Source organism: Rhopilema esculentum, chromosome 6, assembly GCF_057945365.1.
Source record: "Rhopilema esculentum isolate cy_ngs chromosome 6, ASM5794536v1, whole genome shotgun sequence".
Classification (NCBI taxonomy): Eukaryota; Metazoa; Cnidaria; class Scyphozoa; order Rhizostomeae; family Rhizostomatidae; genus Rhopilema; species Rhopilema esculentum.
This window is the reverse complement of record NC_142820.1, coordinates 12771570-12792121: the sequence shown is the minus strand read 5'-3', so window position 1 is coordinate 12792121 and position 20552 is coordinate 12771570. Positions and strand designations below refer to the sequence as shown.

The 20552-nt window shown below is 36.7% G+C and overlaps 1 protein-coding gene across 2 annotated transcripts; it reads left to right on the top strand.

Moving 5' to 3' along the window:
* The first annotated feature begins 7694 nt into the window (after positions 1-7694).
* Positions 7695-20244, top strand: LOC135685997 (uncharacterized). 2 transcript variants are annotated; one of them, XM_065202130.2, is made up of 4 exons: positions 7695-7852; positions 12991-13165; positions 13381-13731; positions 19735-20244. In XM_065202130.2, exons 2-4 carry the CDS (start codon positions 13046-13048, stop codon positions 20113-20115), a joined length of 852 nt encoding a protein of 283 aa, XP_065058202.1. In that variant the 5' UTR covers positions 7695-7852; positions 12991-13045; the 3' UTR covers positions 20116-20244. The 2 variants fall into 2 exon arrangements, with proteins under 2 accessions (XP_065058202.1, XP_065058203.1); XM_065202131.2 differs by lacking the exon at positions 7695-7852 and adding an exon at positions 7899-8025.
* The last annotated feature ends 308 nt before the right edge of the window (positions 20245-20552 follow it).

Genomic DNA, 20552 nt, shown 5'->3' with positions numbered 1-20552 from the left:
AGTTTAAACTGATCGTGTATTTCCGCTTTAAAGGACAACAGTTAGAACAAGAGTGGGAGAGGGAATGTAAACAATAGTGCCCATACTAAAGAGGTAGGATAATACAGTGATATAGTGTAACTGGCACCTCTATGGCCGTGTAAGCAGGACCGGCCAACAAACAAATAGGATCCCCAAGAAATATTCGGGAGTTTTATATGGTGTCATAGGGTTCTTTTACACTTGTCAAATGTTTTCGAAGAACATTGTCTCCGCAAGTCGGACAAAATATCTACGTACAGTTTTCAGAATGATTCATGAGATGGTCAGTCCCAATTAATTCATAATAATAGGGGTTGACGTAATATTCATGGCTAGTGAATTTTCAGAAGATAATTTACAAAACTGTATAAAGATGTGGAACAATTTATATAGATAAAAACCTTTTTATGATGCTATCTGGTTTTTTCGTCTATTTTGTTGAGATAATATAAGCTAAAACAATTTGCGGTAGATTCTATGCTATTGGCTTTTTTACTAATCGTGAAGTATGAAAGGCCGCCTCTTCTTTTAAGCGCCTCCCTTGAGAAAATGCCCCGAAAAAGTTTGAAAAATTTAAAAAAGCAACCCAGGCGTTATACGGTTTCCTAACAGCTCTACACATCAAGATTCACTTGAGTCAATGCTGTTATCAAATAGATAATTCTAACACAACATTGAAAGATTTATTCAGTTGTTTTGTTATTTTACATTGGGAACCAAAGGTATTTTAAATTTCAAAACCAAAACATCTAAATAGTAATATTTTCTCCCCGAAAACTTTAATTATTTCATATTTCAATTACCCTTTATAGGGCCTCTTTTGCTATCGCGGCCGCGTTATCGCGTTTAATTTCATTGCGGATTGCGGTATTTGGTTGATTTTTGCACGGTTCTGCGGCTTTTGGTCCCCCTATAATAAGCCCCCTCTATTAATGACAGGAAAATTCCGAGTTATCACAATGTACGTCATAGGGTCACGTGATAAAAAGCAAAATCGCGCCCCCTGCGCCCCCTGATTAGAATTTTTTGTTCTAAACCGGGAAAAACTTACTTCTAAATGATGGTCTATAAGTTAATGAAAAGAAAAGATAGGGTGAAAAGCATAAGCGTACGAGCCGGGGGGGGGGCTGGGGGGCAGCCCCCCCCCCCAGTTTTCGAAAAACCATGTGAGTCGGGCAAAATTTCAAAAATTATCCGCAAATAGTCGGGCAGAAATGACTTCAAATAACCCAAAGATTGAAAGCTACGAGTCAATATCGTTGCGTTATCAAATCGACCAAAAGTGCCTTAAAAATGATAAGATGGTTTTTGAAAATTACAAGAAGCAAAGCGCTTCTGAATCGTATGGTAAAAATGCAGCAATGCTTGTCCAGAAGATGTTTCAAGAAGATTTTGCATCAAGTACTGCCATTCCTGTATGAAACAACATTGCTAGCAACGATTCCAGCAACATCTTGCTCAGCTGAAAGATCATTCAGTGGCCTTCGACGGCTGAAAACACATCTCAGATCAAGCATGGGCCAAGAACGGCTGAGCAATTTGGCACTACATAGCATCGAGAGGAAATTTTCAATGTTTCCAACGTACGCTTATGGTGAAAAGTGTGTCACTTGTCCTTTAAGTCACGCAATGTTGCTAGATAAACTCCCTCTTTATGGAGTTGATGGCAAAGAACTAGAGAGGTTCAAGGATCACCTTTTCTTCTGAAAAGCAAAAGTAGCCTATAACAGTAGTTTCGCAAAGAAGAACGCATTGCTGACAGGAGTACCACAGGGATCAATATTGGGTTCTTTATTGTTCTTGATATTGTTCAATGATGCTGTGGACGTAATTGAGCATTCGAGCATCTTGAAGTACGCTGACGACACAGTCTTGTATGTTGCAGACAAGGACATCCAGTCTATCAAAGCCAAATTGTCAAAGGACATGGATTGTTTAGCAGACTGGCTAAAGTGCAACGAACTGGTTCTAAATTTAAAGAAAGGTAAAACAGAATCCCTTCTGTTCGGCACTTCACAAAGAATTGCCAAGCAAACTGAGCCACTCGAAATCAAATTGTCGGATCAAACTGTCATCAACAACACAATGGAATACAAGTATCTCGGTGTCCGTGTAGATAGCTCGCTAAACCTGAATTCGAATTTCCATACTTGTTACAAAAAAGCGTCTGGTAGGCTACGACTTTTAGCAAAAATAAGATCGTTTCTTGATCAAGCCACAGCTGCTACGATTTATCATTCAATGATACTGCCAACATTCACATAGTGTGGCATAATACAGTTGAAATACACTAAGACCCAGTTGGGCAGGCTCTCATCACTTCATTCAAGTGCGCTGAAATAGTCTTTGGAGATGTAAGACTAAAGCAGAAGCTTACGTCGATCGTCAATGCTAACAAGACTAGGGCTTGCAAGCTGGTACGAAAATGTCTAGACAAGGAAACTTGTGAACAGTTGCACAATCATTTCACTCTGCAAGAGCACGAAAAGCAGACTCGAAACAACAATTACACATTAAAACTACCAAGGATCAAAACTGAGTACGCACGAAAATCGTTTATATTTATGGGTGCGAAGGTGTACAATGATCTACCGCTGGAACTTCGTGAGATGGAGAACAATAAGGAATTTGAGAAACTACTTAAGGAACATTTTCGATGACATTTATCTTAATATTTTACCTGAAACTTTGAATGTAATTAGGTAGCTCTGCTCTTTTTACATCTGTATTCTTACTTTTATTGGATTCATTTTTAACTGTAAATAATTAGGGAAATAGCCGTAAGGCATAGGGCACAGGACACTAATAGGACACAGGACACAGGAGCGCATTAATAACAGCAGTTTTATGCTCTTTCATGTAGATACAAATGCCCTTAAAAAAGTTTTCAAAAACCTGAGAGACAGGTTTATGAAAATGAGAAGAGAAAACAAGCCGTCTGGAACTGCTGGAGGTGTACCATTAGAACCTTCGTGGCCCTACTTTAGACTTTTTGGCTCCCTTTCTGAAGCACAGACCGACTCGGGGAAAACTACAGATGGTCAGCGGTGACACTGTACAAGCCTCTCCAGAAAGCTATTATTCTAATGCTTTGGAGGTCGATGAGACGGAGCAGCAGCTGAGCACTCTTTCGTCCGATTCGTTCCTTATTTTGGAACAGACGCAATCATCAAAGCCGAATTCTCCTGTTCCTGCTGCACTGAATGATTCAGTCGTCCCCCAAAAAAAGCAGAAAAAGGCCACTGGCTGAAGAATCTGACAGTGAGGTTTTAATGAGTGTACTTCGCAGTACAAGCGATTTTATTAACACTGCCAGTAAAAAATGAGAAGCAGACGAAGACGATTTGTTCGGTCAAAGCATCGGAAAAGAGCTAAAAAAATTAACTGAGTATCAGAAGAGCCTTGCCAGAATTGAGATACAGCAAGTTTTGCATGAAGTTAGGTGGCAGGAAGAGCCAAAGTAATGCCTATAAACTGCTCTAATTGAAAAAGTTGCGTTTTTTTGTTTCAAGTGTCTTTTGACAATTAATACCATGTTACACCTTTCTTCTGTATTATATAAAATAGAGAATTAATTTTTATGCGTATTGAAAAAGTTTTATTACACAACGGTTTCTAAGTGATTTTTTAACGGAATAGATTTTGTGGAAAAATGGCAGAAAAATACCTGCACAAGAGCTACAAACAGCTTGATTTTCTAGACTTATATTAAAGATAGAATTTATGGGAAACAGACATTTTTAAGAAACACATTTCATGACGCATGAATAGATTTTACGAGAAGTTCAAAGCTGCCAAATCTTGATTTGTCATTATTTTACAGACAGTATGAAGTTGTTTTTTTCCTTCTCTTTACGTCGGTCTTGCTTATTTTCTTTGTTTAAAGATCATTTTCCAAAACGGGTTTCTTTTTCAGAATAAAATGTAACTTGTCGTGAAGAAAGTGTAGCTTTCCTATCAAAAAAGGTAATTTTCTGACAAAAACGGGCAATTTTTAAATTTAAAGAAAAAGATTGGGCAGGGCCCCTGTTAAATAGACTAAAAACTGGATGGTAATGCTCTTCAAACTCAATCGGTATATCAACATGGTTGGTGAGGTTTTATTGATTTGAAGTTGAATTGCACTGAATAATAGATAACACTCATGTTTTTTTTGTTCTCGTGTTTTTTGACTACACTAAAAAATAAGAATATTTGAGTACTCCATTTCATGACAATTTATAAAAAAATTCCAGTGCTGAAAATTTTTTAACATACTCAAGTAAAAAAGTCTTTTGGGGAAGGATAGTTTTATTCTAATCTGTGAAGCGCTCAACAAAGCCAATCCAATGGAAAATGAAATTTTTTGCAATTCAAAGAAAATAATTTTTTCAATGTTACCCCTTTTCATCTTTTAATTATACAGGTTTTTCTCGCGTGCAAATAACATTCGTGACTTGTAGGATGTGTAATTTCATAGAAACATGTTATTTGTGTAATGATTGTATGGAACTTTCACTAATGACCTCGTTAATGAGGTGTTTTGTTTTTAATGCTCTTTGTGCTATTTGAAAGAAACGTGCAATAATAGAGTGGCTAGGAAAATCTGTTGAATTTTCTCACGCAATAAAAATTTCTTTCTAACGTAAAAAGGACAACCAATTTGAAGTTATATATACATATATATTTTAGTTATTTGATAAGTAGAAATATAATAAACTGAAAAGTTATCAAGATATAACTGTAGCCTAATGAACTGGCTCATATGAAGTCCTTCTAACATTAGTGTAATGCCACGGAATTTCGCCTTGTGGAGATACAAAAACGTCGGCCATCAAAGCACGAAATTTCTCTGCTGTTTTTGGGTAGTCGTTCGACCCCATTTGAGTTATATCAGCCAGGGCACCAGCTTCTGAAACTTCGGATCTCCAAATCCCTTTATGAACGATTCCATGGCTGTCCTCGTAGTCAACATATCCAACTGGGCAATATAGGCGTCGGGATGATTTCTGGGAATCATCATGCTTTTTTAGCCAGTTATGGGGAGTACATTCTTTGCTGCTTTGTCTGGCTGGGCCTGTATTGGGGCTCTCAAAATCCTCCATCTGCCAGATAAAATGCCAAGCGCATTTTCAACTACTCGTCTTGCCCGAGATAATCGGTAGTTAAATATTCGAAGCTTTTCTGTTAAGTTTTTCCCAGGATAAGGCCGTTGAATTGTTTCTTTTTGAAAGCTTCATCAGGTACAAAGCAGAATCTTGCCCTTGTTCCTGTATTTGGCAGGAAATCATCAGTAGGGATACTAAGATTCCCATTATTCAGTGCATCACCAAATGAAGAGTTATTAAAAACACTAGAGTCATTTTGCCTCCCGTAGTCAACATACCTACCTTTTGAAAAAGGAGTAGTGTGAATGGGCCCGGGCCGACCTCCACTTGGCCGCGCGTACGGAAGATTTAGGAAACCGAAACCACGTACGTACGTTCAACTGGAGATGACTACCAGAATCATGAGAACAGCTTTGAAATCCCGCGAAAATTTGCAAACAAACATGGCAGTTGTAAATCTGTGAAGAAAGTTGCTGTTAGAAAGTAAAGAATTAGAACGTCTTTTCTATCCGAAACTAGCCAGATACAACTAGAACTTTTAACAACATCGTTAGGACATAAATTTGACGTCATAGCTTCATCAGTAACATGGATAACAGAAAGAAACGAATCAACCATTAATAATCTGTCTTTTCCAGGTTACCAAAAATATCATGGAGCACTGGGGAATAACTAAAAAAGTTAGAACACTATGGAATCAGAGGAATGGCTTTTTCGTGGCTTAAATCATACTTATATAAACGAAAACAAGTAGTTTCTGTAAATGGTGAAACTTCAACTGAACGTGAAATAAAATGTGGTGTTCCACAAGGAAGTGTGCTTGAACCCCTGTTATTCCTGCTTTACATCAATGACATATACAACTCTTCCAAAGAGCTAAATTTTCGTCTGTTTGCTGATGACACCAGTATTTTATTTGCTAACAAAAATCTTGATTTCATGGAACAAACTGTGAATTCTTAACTGACAAAAGTATCAGAATGGCTATTAGGTAATAAGCTATCATCAAACGTATCTAAATCTAACTTTCTTCTGATAAGTCCAAGAAAAGTACCCAAAACTATCAACTTAAAAATGATGATGAAAAACTTAAGAAGGAAAATTATACAAAATATCTTGGAATTATAATGGATGAAAAGCTAAATTGGAAACAGCATGTAAAACAAGTAAACATTTAAATATCTAAGGTGTTGGAGTTCTGTATAAACTAAGGCATTTTGTACCAAAAACTACTTTAAGAACACTTTATAACTCATTCATTCAATCCCATGAAATGTCTGGCATATTAAATTGGGGGTGCGCAAACAAATCAACTTGAGAAACCCTAAAATGCAGCTTACGAAAAGCTGTTAGAGCAGCTGACTTTGCACCGTACACCGCACATAGCGACCCAATCTTTAAACGTTTGAAACTTTTGAATTTCGATAACCTCTACAAGCTTGAAACAGGAAAATTCATGTTCCATATAAATAAAGATGCTAGTTCCTCTACTTTAGGAGCGGAATTTCTAAAAACAAAAAATCTTCATCATTACAATACTAGACAATCTTCTAGCCTTGGTTTTTTTTCTTCAATCGATTTCCACAAATTTTAAAAAAAACTTCCTTACATTTGATGGTGTTAAATTATTTAATTCTCTGCCTCTAGACTTGAAACTGCTGCCACTAAGCAATCTTTCAAAAGAAACATGAAAAATTACCTTCTAGAGAACCTTTAGTCCTATTTATTTCCATTCTAACACAATTGCACTATTTGTGCATATTGTAAACCATTATTATTTTATTTCGGTTTTTTTAATTGTTATCTTTTTATTCTTACTGTTATTATTCAAACAAAACTAATTTTAAATTTTCGTCATTTCGCGTCAAATTGGGCACATGGCTCTGATAGCTCCTTCATGAGTTTTGTTCTGTGTCCATCAGCTGATCTTATAAATATCTCATGTTGTTCCCTGTAATGAAATCTTTATTGCTATTAATGATTGACTTGATTGTATCTTAACAACTAGCATGACGTATCTTGTAATTAATTGATTTGTTGCTGAAAAAAAGTTTTGATTTGATTTGATTTAGCCAGAAAGGGACGGTATTGCGTCAGGAAAATATACCAGCAACGAAAGGTTAAAGGTGAATACAATTTGCTTGTTCCACAAGCACAAGAGTCGGATACCGAATTATTTTGAATCATGTTTTGAATGTCAGCTTCAAATTTTGAAGAATTATTCAGATATGTTGCTCCTCATTTGATTCGGAAATCAATAAAAAGGGAACCAATTCAGCCTCCTGAATGTGTGTGTGTGTTACATTGCGTTTCCTTGAAACGGGTGATGCATTCAACACTACCGCTGCCAACTATCGTACGAGCGGAAGTTTTCAGTCAATCTGATTGGATAAATGTCAGTGAACAAAAAGCGGCCGCTCTGAACAATAAGCGGATAGAAATGACGCTCTATTTCTATCTGAACAATAAGACAATAGATATCTATTCTGTGGTCATACCATAGAGATTATCTCTATGAAAAAGACGGTCATACCACAGAATAAATATATATTCTGTCATGTGCACAAAACTGTCACGGACGGCCGCCAGATCTGTCAACGTGATTCTCAAGGCCGACCTTGGCCGCGCGTATTGCGCGATTAAGTTGGCGCATGCTCAAAGTCTTCTTAGTCAAAAGAAGCTTGTGTTTCATCATTTTCTAGAAAGAGGAGGGGACGGCTGTCTGAAACACGCCACTTGCAACAGTGAGTATTGATTCTTGTTCGTCTTGTCTAGCACGTTTCGATTCTTCAACAAAGTTATGAAAATCACGCATGATTTCTTTTTTCTGGTGGTTCTATTGGACACGATACAAACTGTTTTTATTGTTGTTGTTTAGCCTAAACTTTCGGAACCTTTCTGTCCGGCCTGTTCATATGTAAGTATGGTAAAGTTTTTCTAGCCAAAGAATTGTGGCACTTGAACTTTCTCCTTTTTATCAGAGGTCAGTTCAAAAGAGATTTGACCAGAAAGATTTCACTGCGTTTCTTCCTTCTTGTCTAAAAGAAGCGTGTATTTTCATTTTCTTAAAAAAGATGCCATGCTATGCACAAAGACCAGCCAGGATGCAACCCGATGCTAACTTATTCCAAAGCATAATTGTTGTGGAAGGAACTTACGGATTTTGTCCAACAAAATATGGATTTGCCCACCCTTGTTTTGAGACTTCGTAAAGTTCTGTACTGTTGCCCTTAGGCTCTCTCAGTTCAGTTTTATTTTCAGTTCAATTTATGCTCGTTGGGTTCGGTTAATTCTATTTTCAAATTTGATAATACCTCTTTAGAAAAGTTTTAATCGTATAATAGAGAAATTTGTCAGGAACTTCTATGTTCACATTTGGTTTTTTGTTAACATTCAATATACCCCACTGCGTCAGAGATTTTGATTTTTCGGCAGTATATTCCAACGTGTTTGTTTGCGGTTTTGGTCAGCGCTTCTTAAGCCGAAAACCCTTTCCGGAAAATGATCCGAGGGTCGTTTTCCCAATCGTCATGTGATTTAGCCCTAAGCAAACAAGCAAACTAAGTCACGCCATTTTCATCATACCATTTTCATCTCTTGATTTCTCAAGATTTTGCGCTAAAGCTTCCAAGCTACACAAAGGTCAACGTTGAGTACACTCATTGTTTCTTTAGAAATTCTTTATAGCGTCATTGATTTTAACATTAGGTTCCTATTTTCAATTTTTCACCACTATAAATGACCATTTAATAGGCAAAATCAATTGACTATGTTGAGAATCAGGGTAGATATGCCCCAGCTAAAAGATAACTATTATTTTGACCTGTTTTATAACTTTATTAACAGAGATCAAATTACAGTGTTTTAATTGGGAGAACCCGTGCTTATGTGGTCATATCTTAGGGCACTGAGTCATGATAAACGGAGAGATTATAATATAGTGAGCCAATTTTTTACTGACCAGGGACAGATTTAGCATGGGTATGACCTCAATATTCCTGTGCCTCCCCCCCCCCAATATTCCTGTGTCTTCTGTAAATTTCGCTTTCAATCGGTAAAAATAATTTATTGGTAGTCAGTATCAGTTTAAAAACCGAATTCTGAAAATGGGCGTTTAATGTTTTGGAGGGTGTGGCTCCAAATTCCAATTATTATCTGACATCCCCAATCCTTGTTACTTAAATAGGTCCCTGTTACTGAGTCATGCTTTTTGTTTTGTAATGCTATTGGTCACCTGATCACATCTGTTCCAACTGATCACATGAACTCATCTTTTACTGATTTACAAGACCTTCTGTCAATACCAAAGTATCAGCAACATTTGCTGATATCACATGAAACAATATCATTTTACCCAGACTTTCACCCAGAGTAAGGAGAGTCGCCAGCTCTCTGTAATTCCAGGCATAAGAATCACGAGTTGTGGTCACATCGAGAGAAAGGACCAGGCCACTGCTCGATAAGCATAAGCTTCTCAGTGTCCTAAAAACTACCTTCGGATGCTAGGTAGAAACAAATACAGGAAATCATCATTTACCCTGAAAGCAGCAAAATCAAAACCCTAAAGTTGACAACAAACTCTAGACTCTAAATTTTTGAAAATACACTCATTTTTAAGAACACAATTTATATGGAAACCAAGGCTTTATGTGCCAACACAATTGATTTCAATGTAAAACATGCCTAAGGTCAGATGAAAAATTTGGAAAAAGAACCCCTTTTGAAACTATTTTCTTTTGTTAGCAAAACCCAGCAGATTTTATCAGCAAGTCAACTGTAATACAAAAAGTGTCATGCAAAACTGTTATTCAGTTCTCATAGAAACCATTTATAGAACCTTGTTGAAGAAAAGTTAGTAATGAAATAAGAACAATATAAAGAGTGCCTGAGCTGAATGTTAAGAGCTCATTATTGAGTTGAAGACACTCGGATTACTTCCTCAATGTATTTTGCAGCTTGTAAGTACTGTATTCTCAACAGCAAAACTACTTACCTGGGAGCTCTGGATAGTAACATAAAATGGAAGTGGCCCAAGGACTGAGCTTTGAGATGCATGAGAAAGTGTGACATTCCAGCTATAGCCCCCCCCCCTCCCCCCAATAATTTGCAAAATGTACTGAAAACCATACAAAAAATTGCTCTGCTCTTGGTTTTTAGCATGTCTAGCCCCCTTGCTTAAAAAAACTTTTAAGCCCCCTCAATCTGTTATATGCTCTGCAGTCCCCTTAACCGTAGCTTCTTCCATCCCAGTGCCATCAGAATTACGAGGGGGGTCTTGGGGCCGTAGCTTGCATATCTTCACTTCTTTTTCCCAATCCCCTATTTGCTTGAGCAAGTTTCCAGCTCATTTAGAGAAATATTTTCAAGTGGTGTCTTTGAATGGCATTTGGATGAGCATTTGTTTTGTTCGCTTTGCTCCACTTAATGCTTTTTATATAATTTCTTAAATTTCTAAAGTTTTATATCTTATTCTTTCAAAAATTTTATCTTTTATTGTTTTCTTACTTTCTTAAAATGCTATGGTGTAAGGAAAAAATTAGAGCAGAGTATATTGATTCAAAACTTGGATACACCGTGGGGCAATTCACTCTTGCAAATAGGGTACGAGATTTTCCCTAAAACAAAAGGATTTCTGGGAATTTTCAGTTAAAACAATAGGATTTTCACGAAGGGGGTACGAGATTTTCTTGGAGTGATTTGCCCCTAGGGATACACCAGGGGCACAACCTCCAACTTTTGGGAAAATTTCTCTTATCTAAGAGGTGACTTCTTTAGGACTTTTGGAAAAGTGCCCCTTTTCTGAGACATAGTGCCCTGTGTCCCTCTAGATTTAAAATACTTCCTACATACCTGCCAAAGTATCATTGCAAAATTCCTAGAATCTGGTGGATTCCTTCTAACCAGTAAATCTTCCTTCTGGCAGATTGAAACTTTCTAGACATCCTTTTTGTAGCACAGCCATTCCATAGTGACTCGCGTGACAGAGTCACACACATATTTAGTTGTCTAGTAAAGTCAGAATTATTTTCCAAAGCTTGTGATACAATAATAGAATCCCCTTGAGCCATTCTTTATCTTGGCAATGTTTTGTTCCAAAAAAACTTGCTAACCTCTGCAATTTTTTTGTTCATCTGGTGTGACTCGTGTGACCATCACATTTTGAAAGTCTTTACTTGCAGTTGCCTATCTTACTTTATCTGAGAAATTTTAAAACCTTTATGAAGAAGCTTTTAAAAAGATTGCCCCTACTCATTAAGTCACCATATAAGTAGAAAATTTCAATTGAGGTATTTTTGCTTTTTGAAATAAAAAGACCAATGCAATGTGACTCGTGTGACCCACAAATGTGACTCGCGTGACAAGTGAGAGTTAACTACAGGAAACCCAGCTTAAATCAGTGTCTGGAAGTGTAACATAAAAATCAGAATTTTTTCACAGAACTAAATGATACATAAAGGCCATCAAATCAATAGCTTGGCATATCTGGTATTTTGAAAATTATTTTTCAGTTTTCATGAAACTTATCAAAGGCTTCCTTTATTTTTGCAAAGTCGTGCTCTGTCAACTTTACTTTTGAGCACCTCGATGATGAGACTGGCATAGGGGCATCAACTTTTACAATGATATCAGAAACAGAGACAGACTCAATTTAATTTTTTATCTTGAAATTGTTTGCATCAGCTGAAGTCTGATGTAGGAATTCCATTGTGACATCATCATTTGAGTCAATTCTCACTACATGCCCCAGGAACCAATAGTCTGTTGGCTCCCAGTAAACAGCATACCAATGACCTATATTTGGCTCAATCAATTTGGGAAATGATATATCTCCACCTTAATAGCTTTCTAGTATTTTCTCAACTTCATTGGCACTGGGTGCCAACATGGGAAAGAGATTTACAGCCTCATTTGCACGAGAAACTAGTATTCTTCCATATCATTGAGTATTATTCATGTCTATAAATGATAATGGTACCTAAATAGAGAAATTAATTCCTTGACATTGTCTAGACCGAAATCCAACCTGTTAGTCTAATGTGACCGATGTATTGTGACTCGCGTGACAAAACTTGAGGGTGATTTTTTGTGAAAATTACTGGGCTGATCAATTTCAGTTTCTAGGTCAGCATGGACTTTCATTTGAAAGCCAAACTATGCTCCAATTAATGAAACAAGAATTAAAGGGAGAAAAATGAGAGCACTTTTATTATGAAAAGTGTGACTCGTGTGACCATTCAGAGAGGGTCTTTTCAGTGTGGCATTACATAATTATTCATTACTTAAAAAAATTTTTTTGACTGCATAGACATTCTCTCATATAAAAGGAATTAACAAACATGAAAATAACCACAAAATCTCATTTATGTCAATAATGAGAGCTTTTTTCTTAAAATGGTACAAGTGTCTGTCAATGACCTTTAGCAATAGTAAGGTCAGGTATAGCCATAGCCACGCCCATTATCAGCAATTTTTGGGAAATAAAATCATAAATATGCTTAAGCAAGGTATTTTACCACTTAAAAAACAACTTTTCACATTCAAATTCCAAAATATTTTTTTTCATCAATATGTGTCATTTCTATGGAATGGCTGAGCAATAGATGTGAAAAAATGAAAAATTATGGCATTTTGAGGACTTTTTAATTCTTACTGTCTGTGGTGTGGTCAGTAAGAAGTCTTGGATTGAGCCTGGTAAAGCTACACCTATGTTTTTCTGCAACTACATTGATCGAAAGTGGGTTAAAATGTATTGGGCTTTGTGCTGTTTTAATGAGAGTTGATCCAGATAGGAGGATTGCTTTCAAAAACATTGTTTGTCCTTTTTAACAAGCAAGCTTGCATAATTGGATGTAGATTTAGCAGAATGTTAACTTTCTTTTAGGTGCAGAGTTAGTGAAAAGTTGCCATATCCTGCATCTGATTTCTAGAAGAAGAAAATGAGCAATTTTGAGAAGTATGACTCAACATCAGCCCATTATGATGATGGAAGGGTCCCAGCTGGTGCTTCTGTCTATGCAGCAGTAATACAGAACTATCTTAATAAGCCTTTAAATGAGGTATGTTAATCAACATGGAATATAAATATTCCTTTGATTTATCAATAATTACAGAAACATTACTGTCTCCTATTCTTGCCCTGCTCTGGCTACATCTCTGCTTCAATCATTTTTTGCATCTTTTTCTTAATATTATATGTTTTATGTGGTTTCAAACACTTGTTTATTGTTGTTTTTCATCTAACATCTTAGTTGCAAAACTTTTCTCAATGTAGATACACCTACTTGATGCGGGATGTGGCACTGGAAACTACTCCAAAGCTTTTCTTGACAATGGAATCGGCAAAGTTTCATGCTTTGATGCCAGCGAAGGAATGCTGTCAAAAGCGAAAAACAAATTGTCAGACTACATTGCTACGAAAAATGTTATTCAAATCAAGCAAGGGTTTCTGCCTAAGATACCCTATGAAGATAATTGTTATGATGCGGTCATATTTATGCAAGTGTTGCACCATATTGACACCCTGGAAAGCAACTTTGCCAATCTGAAGGCTACCATGAAAGATGCATATCGAGTTCTCAAACCAGGAGGAGTCCTGATGATAAATTTCTGCACAGGCGACCAGGTAAAGTCCTGTTTTTCCCTGCCCAATTCATTGACGTATTCCCAAAGATTCTTTCTGTTATGTATAATTCAAGGGTTGTAATTTTCTCTGGCATGATCTTCAAAACTGCATTGCATGCAAGTAAGTAAGCCAAAGTTTAGTATACCTTTTTAAATACACTACAGGCTATCAAAAGTATTACACCACCTTGTTCAAAATGGCGGCACTTTTTGCAAACTTTTTGGCAGTACAAAACATTTGAATGCAAGAACTGGGTGAAATAGGCGTATTTTGTAGCAAATTTCGGCGGGAAAAAGCTGCAAAATTTGCTGACGCCATAGAAAACTTAGTTAGAAATGTTTAAATTACGCAAAGACATTTTGCTTTGTAAAAATGTAGACCATGCCTAAGGAAGCAAAATTGTTAAATGAGAGGCGAGTCGCTATAAAATATTTACGGAGAAGTGGTCTTCAGTTTTAAAAAATATGTTGACCAAGTTAGATGCAGCTACACAATAGCGGCGGGAAATTAAAAAACATTCCCCAAGAATGTTACAGTAGTAAAGAAACCAAGAAGTGGGCGACCAAAAGTAAATTGATGTTAGAGGGGAACGAACTTATCGGTTTTATTTCATTGCGTTTACACCTAGGGGCAGTAAAGGAAATGAAACTCGATACTGGGCAAGGTTTTGCAGCTCAAAATCTGTCCACAGAAATATAATGAGTGATTTGAACAAATACAAAAGAAAAATTTACCTGAGTAAAGGGAAACCATTTTTACAAAGAACTAGGGTCGCGTCGCCCTGATTGAGTTTGTACCTGGAAACGTGACATTTACATCGCCTCAACTACTGCAAAAAATTGGGAGATTGGGGCTAAGCTGCGACCAAAAACGCGCGAAATCATGTGTATACGCCATTGATCAAAGTGTATGATGAACGAATAATTGGACAAGAAAATGACTCACCTGAAACGAAGAAGTATATGTATACATTTTGCGTAGGGTGTTTTCGGTACTTTTTTTTCATAATTATTTTTTAAAGGGACGAGCATATTTTAGCTGTTAACCTAGCAATTTTAGGCACATATCATGCATGAGGAATAAGGATCTTTGCACAAATCGCTCAGTTTTCAGTTTGTTTTGCCACAGAGAGAAGTGAAATAAAGCTGACTGACTTGGCCTAAGTTCGCCCTGATTGGGTACATTAAAACGGCTGTTTCAGTTCGGTAGTTTTTTCGCATTAATTCTCAAAACCAAACCTGTAAATTTCAAATTGTCAATTATCTTTAAACAAAAATACTCTAGAGCAAATTTGATACATTTTGAATACATTTTTCGGCCAAAATATTGCACTTTGTCAAAGCCGTTAATTGTCCCCTTGTTTTGGCTCTTGCGAAAGCGACAATCTTGCATGCGCCAGATCGGCGGATAAAAAAAATTCAATGAAACATTGACATGCGAAAATGTTTTGAAGGTGTTTGCAAGTGTTTAATCACTTATTTTCTTTTCGATTTTTTATTCGTGCGTGCTAATATTTACATACGGAAAACATATACCCAATCAGGGCGACGCCAGAAATTTAGGCCGTCAAGACAACTAAAAAGTATCGCAGCTTTTTCAAGAAACTTTGTAAAACAATTTACCTGATCTTTTGAAATATATATCTGAGGAGCCTGAAGGATTTTGTCAGTGCTAAGTTTTATGTCCAAGTCTACGCAAAATAGAAAATTTTTAATTTGTATCTAGGTATACTCAATCAGGGCGACGTGACCCTATTTCCAAACAAAAGAAATTAAAGCTTTGACACAGTCTGAGTAAAGTCCAATCTTTAACATCGCTAAAAAAGTTTGACTTCAAATGAAAAATTTAACAAACCGTGATCCAAATGGTCGTTTGAAAGCCAGAGAATCATTAATTGTAAGAATTTTCCAGGCCTATTGCGAAATTCCACAAGAATACGTTGACCAAATATGTGAATCCATTTCAAGGAGGCTTTTGTGGTTTCAAAAGTTTGCGGCTACCCGTCAAAATATTGAAATTTGAGACTGTTAAAAGACGTTTGCTTCTGTTATTTTTTAAATAAATGCTCTAAATATATTGAAGTTTTGATTGGTGGTTGTTTTGTTTTCAACCAATTGCCATTGGCCCCCAAAAAACAGAATTAGTTTGCATAACAATAGCTTTCGATCATTCACGCGCCATTTCTCCTCCTTCGAGGTGGTGCAATACTTTTGATACCCTAGTGTATAATCAAAGTTTGTACACTTACGTTCAAAAAGTATTGGGACACACTTCGAAGTTTCGAAGACATTTTATTGCAACAAACTTGGAAAGACTTTTTTAAATCTTTCTCATTGAATAAGTACAGCAGCTATTTCCATGAAACTTTCACAAGACATTGTTGATGTTTCGAAGTATTTTATTTACGCCAAACAATTAAAAAAACGTCGACCATAAAATTTCTATAGGCCTTGAGTACCAAGGGATGGCAGACCGAAGAAGTTTACGACGCCGTGGGACGAAAGGTCTTTACTGAGGGAACTGCGAAGTAATAGGTTGGAATCCTTACTAGAAATTATGTTGCCATGTAAAAAGAAACTAAATATTGGAACATAAGCAAAAACATGGCTATAAAAATCATAAACAAATACCAATTTTCCAGCATAATAGGAAGAAAATGCTCTCTCATAACAAAAATTAAACATCGCCGACGAATACAATGGCTTCTCCTTGAATGTTACGCAGTTTTAAAAGTGACTCGAGTAAATGCAATAATTTGATAAAATTGTAGCATTTTCGTTGATGTGGCAAACTTTATTTGAAGCTTAAAATTTTGATTTTGTAATTTCTTTTATAAATTTCTTTGTTATGCAAACGTAAAATTAAAAAGCTGAATTTGTTTGGACATCTCTAAAATTATGTGAAGGTCATGTGACTTTGCCGTTATTAGGCCATTCAACCCTTCTGCATATTTTGTGGTTATATTCAGGAAAATCTTAAGAATCCTATGTTTTCAAGGTTACACTTTTTAAGTTGAAGCATTTTCTTAACTTTTTATTCCACTTTGGGGATACGTAGGCCTAGATTATTTAGAGAAAGACTGCCCAAATCTGAAAAGTTTCCGTTGCAAAACCGAATCCAACGCAACGCCATAATTCGTTTATCGTCTGGGCACATGCATGGGTTATAAAAGATTTGATTGTTAAATTCTGGTCATTTTTATCGAGGCTCATTCTGAGGTGGAGAATAAAAATCATTGGCCAAGCCAGAAAAGATCGCGAGTGTGCGAGGGAAAACATTTAGTCGCCAGCGACAAAAATCGCTAGTGTGCGCTAGGCTTTTACAAATCTGGTATCTTTACCGAGTTCCAGATGCTGTTTTGACTGAGTTCCATACGTGTTACAAACAAAAAGTTTATTCCTCTTAACAAACGCTCCGACGAAGCCCCGTATGCCGGGGCGAAATATTAGTCTTTACTGATTTACGTTTATTTATTGTTGTTTATTCTCGGCGTATTGCGGTGTTTCATATTTGCTACTAAAAAGTTTATTGTTTCAATTCGTTCACTTCCGAGGCACAAAACGTTTACTTCCGAGTTCTATGATTGACTGCTGTTGTCCTCCACAGCGTCTGGAATATCGTTTCCAAACCACGACAGAGAAGAAACTGGCAATTCACTTTTGAAGAGATTGTGTTATAGATCGCAATATATCTCAATTAAGCTGGCTCGAAACATATATACTTCTCCACGAACCAAGAAATCTCTTCAAAGAAAACTCAAATGTACGCCTTGACTCATCATTTCTCAATTTTTCTACACGTCTTTCCTCAACACATTTTACGCTAAAGGCCGGGTTACACGATCACATTTTACCATCACTTTTTTCGATATTGGACCAACATGCTGAAAAGTGATCGTGTAACATACTAAAATTTTCCGTTTTCGCTGCAGAATTTAATGCGCTTATCAGGTGTTAATCCTCCATCATTGGAAATTTTACTCTGAACGAAAGCGGAGTAAAATCGAGTTCATCACTTTTTTTCAAAGGCGCCGACAAATTCTTACGTCACATGATGTTTTGATGAGAAGGGAACGGCCTAGAGTATCGAGAAAAGAAGAAAAAGACGTGAATTGTGACGTGCCCTACTGTACTTTTATGAACTCAATTTACATTACTCAGCTAATCAACATGTCAAATCAGGGAACCTATATTTGCTTATACCGATACAAAGGTCTTACGTAGGTTTTAAATACATCACGAATATCAGTTTCGTTTACCTTGTTCACATACACATAAACAGGAGACAAGTACGTAAATATAATATCATAACAAAACAAATTAAGCTACTTCGAGTCCTCAAGTGAATAGAGCAATATATAATTAATAGAGAACATCCTGTTGTCTTTAAAAAGCAATATATCTAAGAATATAACATAACTAAATGGTTGCTATGCGCGCTGTAGAATCCCCCACAGATTGTGATAAAACTTAGAATTTTTAGGTTTCAATTTTTTAATTTAAATATTACTTGTTTCATGCAACACTATTTTTAGCTGTATGTTTGAAAACCGACTGAGTTCTGTGCACCAAGGAACTCACTCTGGATCCGCCTCTGCAAATATTCAAGTCTATCGTGATGTTGCCGAAATTTACTGTGATAATTCCGAAAATTGCTCAAATGAACATGTCAGCTACTCATGGAATGAGGTCAAAGTTTCAAAATTCCAGAAGGCCAAAGTTTCTGTGATGAAATTGTACCTCGAAGGCATTGAAAGAGTTGTCATAAAAAACGGCTTATCATTTGTCACTTTACCCAAAACACAGGGCCAATAACGGCCAACTTGGTACTCCAACGCCCACATCTTGTGATCTTAATCTATGGTGACGTGTTTATAAAAGCTGTTACAAACATTTTTGTTTAGATTTTGGGAAGTCTGACAAAGCCTTCAAAGCGTCGAGACTGTTCATTATAAAGTTTGATTGGTGTAAAGTAAAGAAGGTCCCCTAATGGCTTCACAAAGAAAAATGGTTTAAATTTTGATTTTTGATTTCCCTGTTGTTTAAAATTCTGTCGCCATTACTCATTTGTTAAGCCTGTGCATTACTTCGCCTTCTAAAGCTGAATTCACACTAGAAGCGGTGCGTCGCGGCGCGTCACACAGCGTTTTTCAAGAATGGAATTCAAGCGTTCATATCTAGTGGGTCTCTTTGCGTTTCCTTTTAAAAAGTACAATGGCAGTGATATTGGACTTAGTTCCAGTTTATGTCTCAAGAATTTGAAAATTCAAACTAAAGCAGCTCTCTGTACATTTATTTCATTTAACACTGCCCTGGCTCATTCTACGTTCTATCTTTCTCGGGTCAGCAAAAATTTGTTTGAAATAGTCATTGCAAAAGGCATTGAGGGAAGCATTCTGTGTGCCCATTCTCTGCAGTTCGAGAATATTTGTACGAAATAGTGTTTCTTTAGCGATATTGGCTCAGGCATCAATTTAATAGAACGCCATTTCAGTGTTTTCAAAAAACCGGTCATGCCTCTTGTCCCGCTATTGTTTACAAAGAAAGAAGAACAGCTTGCTTACAAAACTCTTTTATTGTTCTGATGCGGCACATTGCGGAAAAGTTGGATAAATCCAACTTTGCTGCATCGTGACGCATTGCCCAAAAAACGCGATGCGCACGCAATTCGTCAAAAACGCGAACCTTATTTGGGCAGCGGCAAAAAAAACGCGTCTAGTGTGAATTGAGCATTGCCAGTTAATATTTGTTGCCTTCTCTAGGATAAGGTCTGCGACTGTATTTTAAAATTATGAAACAGGTGTTGCTGTTGAGGGGGGCTTTCTTGAAAATGATATCTAGATACGTCACGAAGCGTTCCTATTTTCTCTGTCAAAATTTTTTTAAGGTTTTAAGTTAGGGGAATATCTATTACTTATTTAATTTGTATTATTTAATTTGTGCTGCAATTTTCCATCACCACACGTCTTTATGGTGTTCTAGCTCACTTTGTTTTTATTTTGAGGTGTTGTATGGGGCCTGGTTTGTCAATTTGATCCCAAGAAGTGCAGCTATTTATAGAAAGAGGTACATGCCACAGGAAGATTTGCTTGATTGCTTAGAAAGTATTGGTTTCGAGAGTCCAACAACAGTCACCCGCCCAAATGACACCATCTTAACGAAGGAGAAATATTTTCGCAAAGATGGTCCTCTGGATCCCGAATGGAGACAGATGGATTCCATTTGGAGAAATGCTGAAATCGAGAATGAAGTCGAAGAAGCAACGAAGGCGTTGCAAGAAAAATTTGACAACAACACCTTTGATGCTTGGTTTGCTGAAGTAGAGAAAAAGAGAAAGTCGATTGGAATCACCACTAGCATTTTTGTCCAAAAGCCCAGTGCATAGGCCTAGACAAACAAATTTTTTTAAAAATTAAAATGAGAGGGATATTTTTAATATATGTTAACAATTTTGAATTGATGAATTCGGGCTGTAATTAAATCGTTTTTACACACTGTCATTCTTTGTTTACAACCACGTTTGTTCTTTATTTGTTTAACACTGCTTTTCCTCCGACCTCCTGCCTGTTGTGTAGTTCGAAAGTCTTGTCTCATACATGCCATTTCCTCAATAGAACGAAAAAAGGAGGGAGGGGCTATATTTGGAAATAGGGGGGGGGGCAGAATTATAGCTGAAGATTTGACTTGTAGCTGGTGCATCATAAAATATCTTGAGGGTCTTTAATTTGGAACACATGGCCTGAAAGAGGATCATTAAGAAATAACTTTAAATGTGAAAAAATCATTAGCCTTTCGAGCACAGTCTGTAGGCCAAAACAACAA

What these genes read in the sequence shown, in the direction of transcription:
- LOC135685997 (XM_065202130.2), top strand. Translation starts at nt 13,046, where the DNA reads ATGAGCAATTTTGAGAAGTATGACTCAACATCAGCCCATTATGATGAT. An exon ending in TTAATAAGCCTTTAAATGAG is followed by an intron (nt 13,166 to 13,380) that starts GTATGTTAATCA and finishes TTCTCAATGTAG; the next exon opens with ATACACCTACTTGATGCGGG. An exon ending in ATTTCTGCACAGGCGACCAG is followed by an intron (nt 13,732 to 19,734) that starts GTAAAGTCCTGT and finishes TTTTATTTTGAG; the next exon opens with GTGTTGTATGGGGCCTGGTT.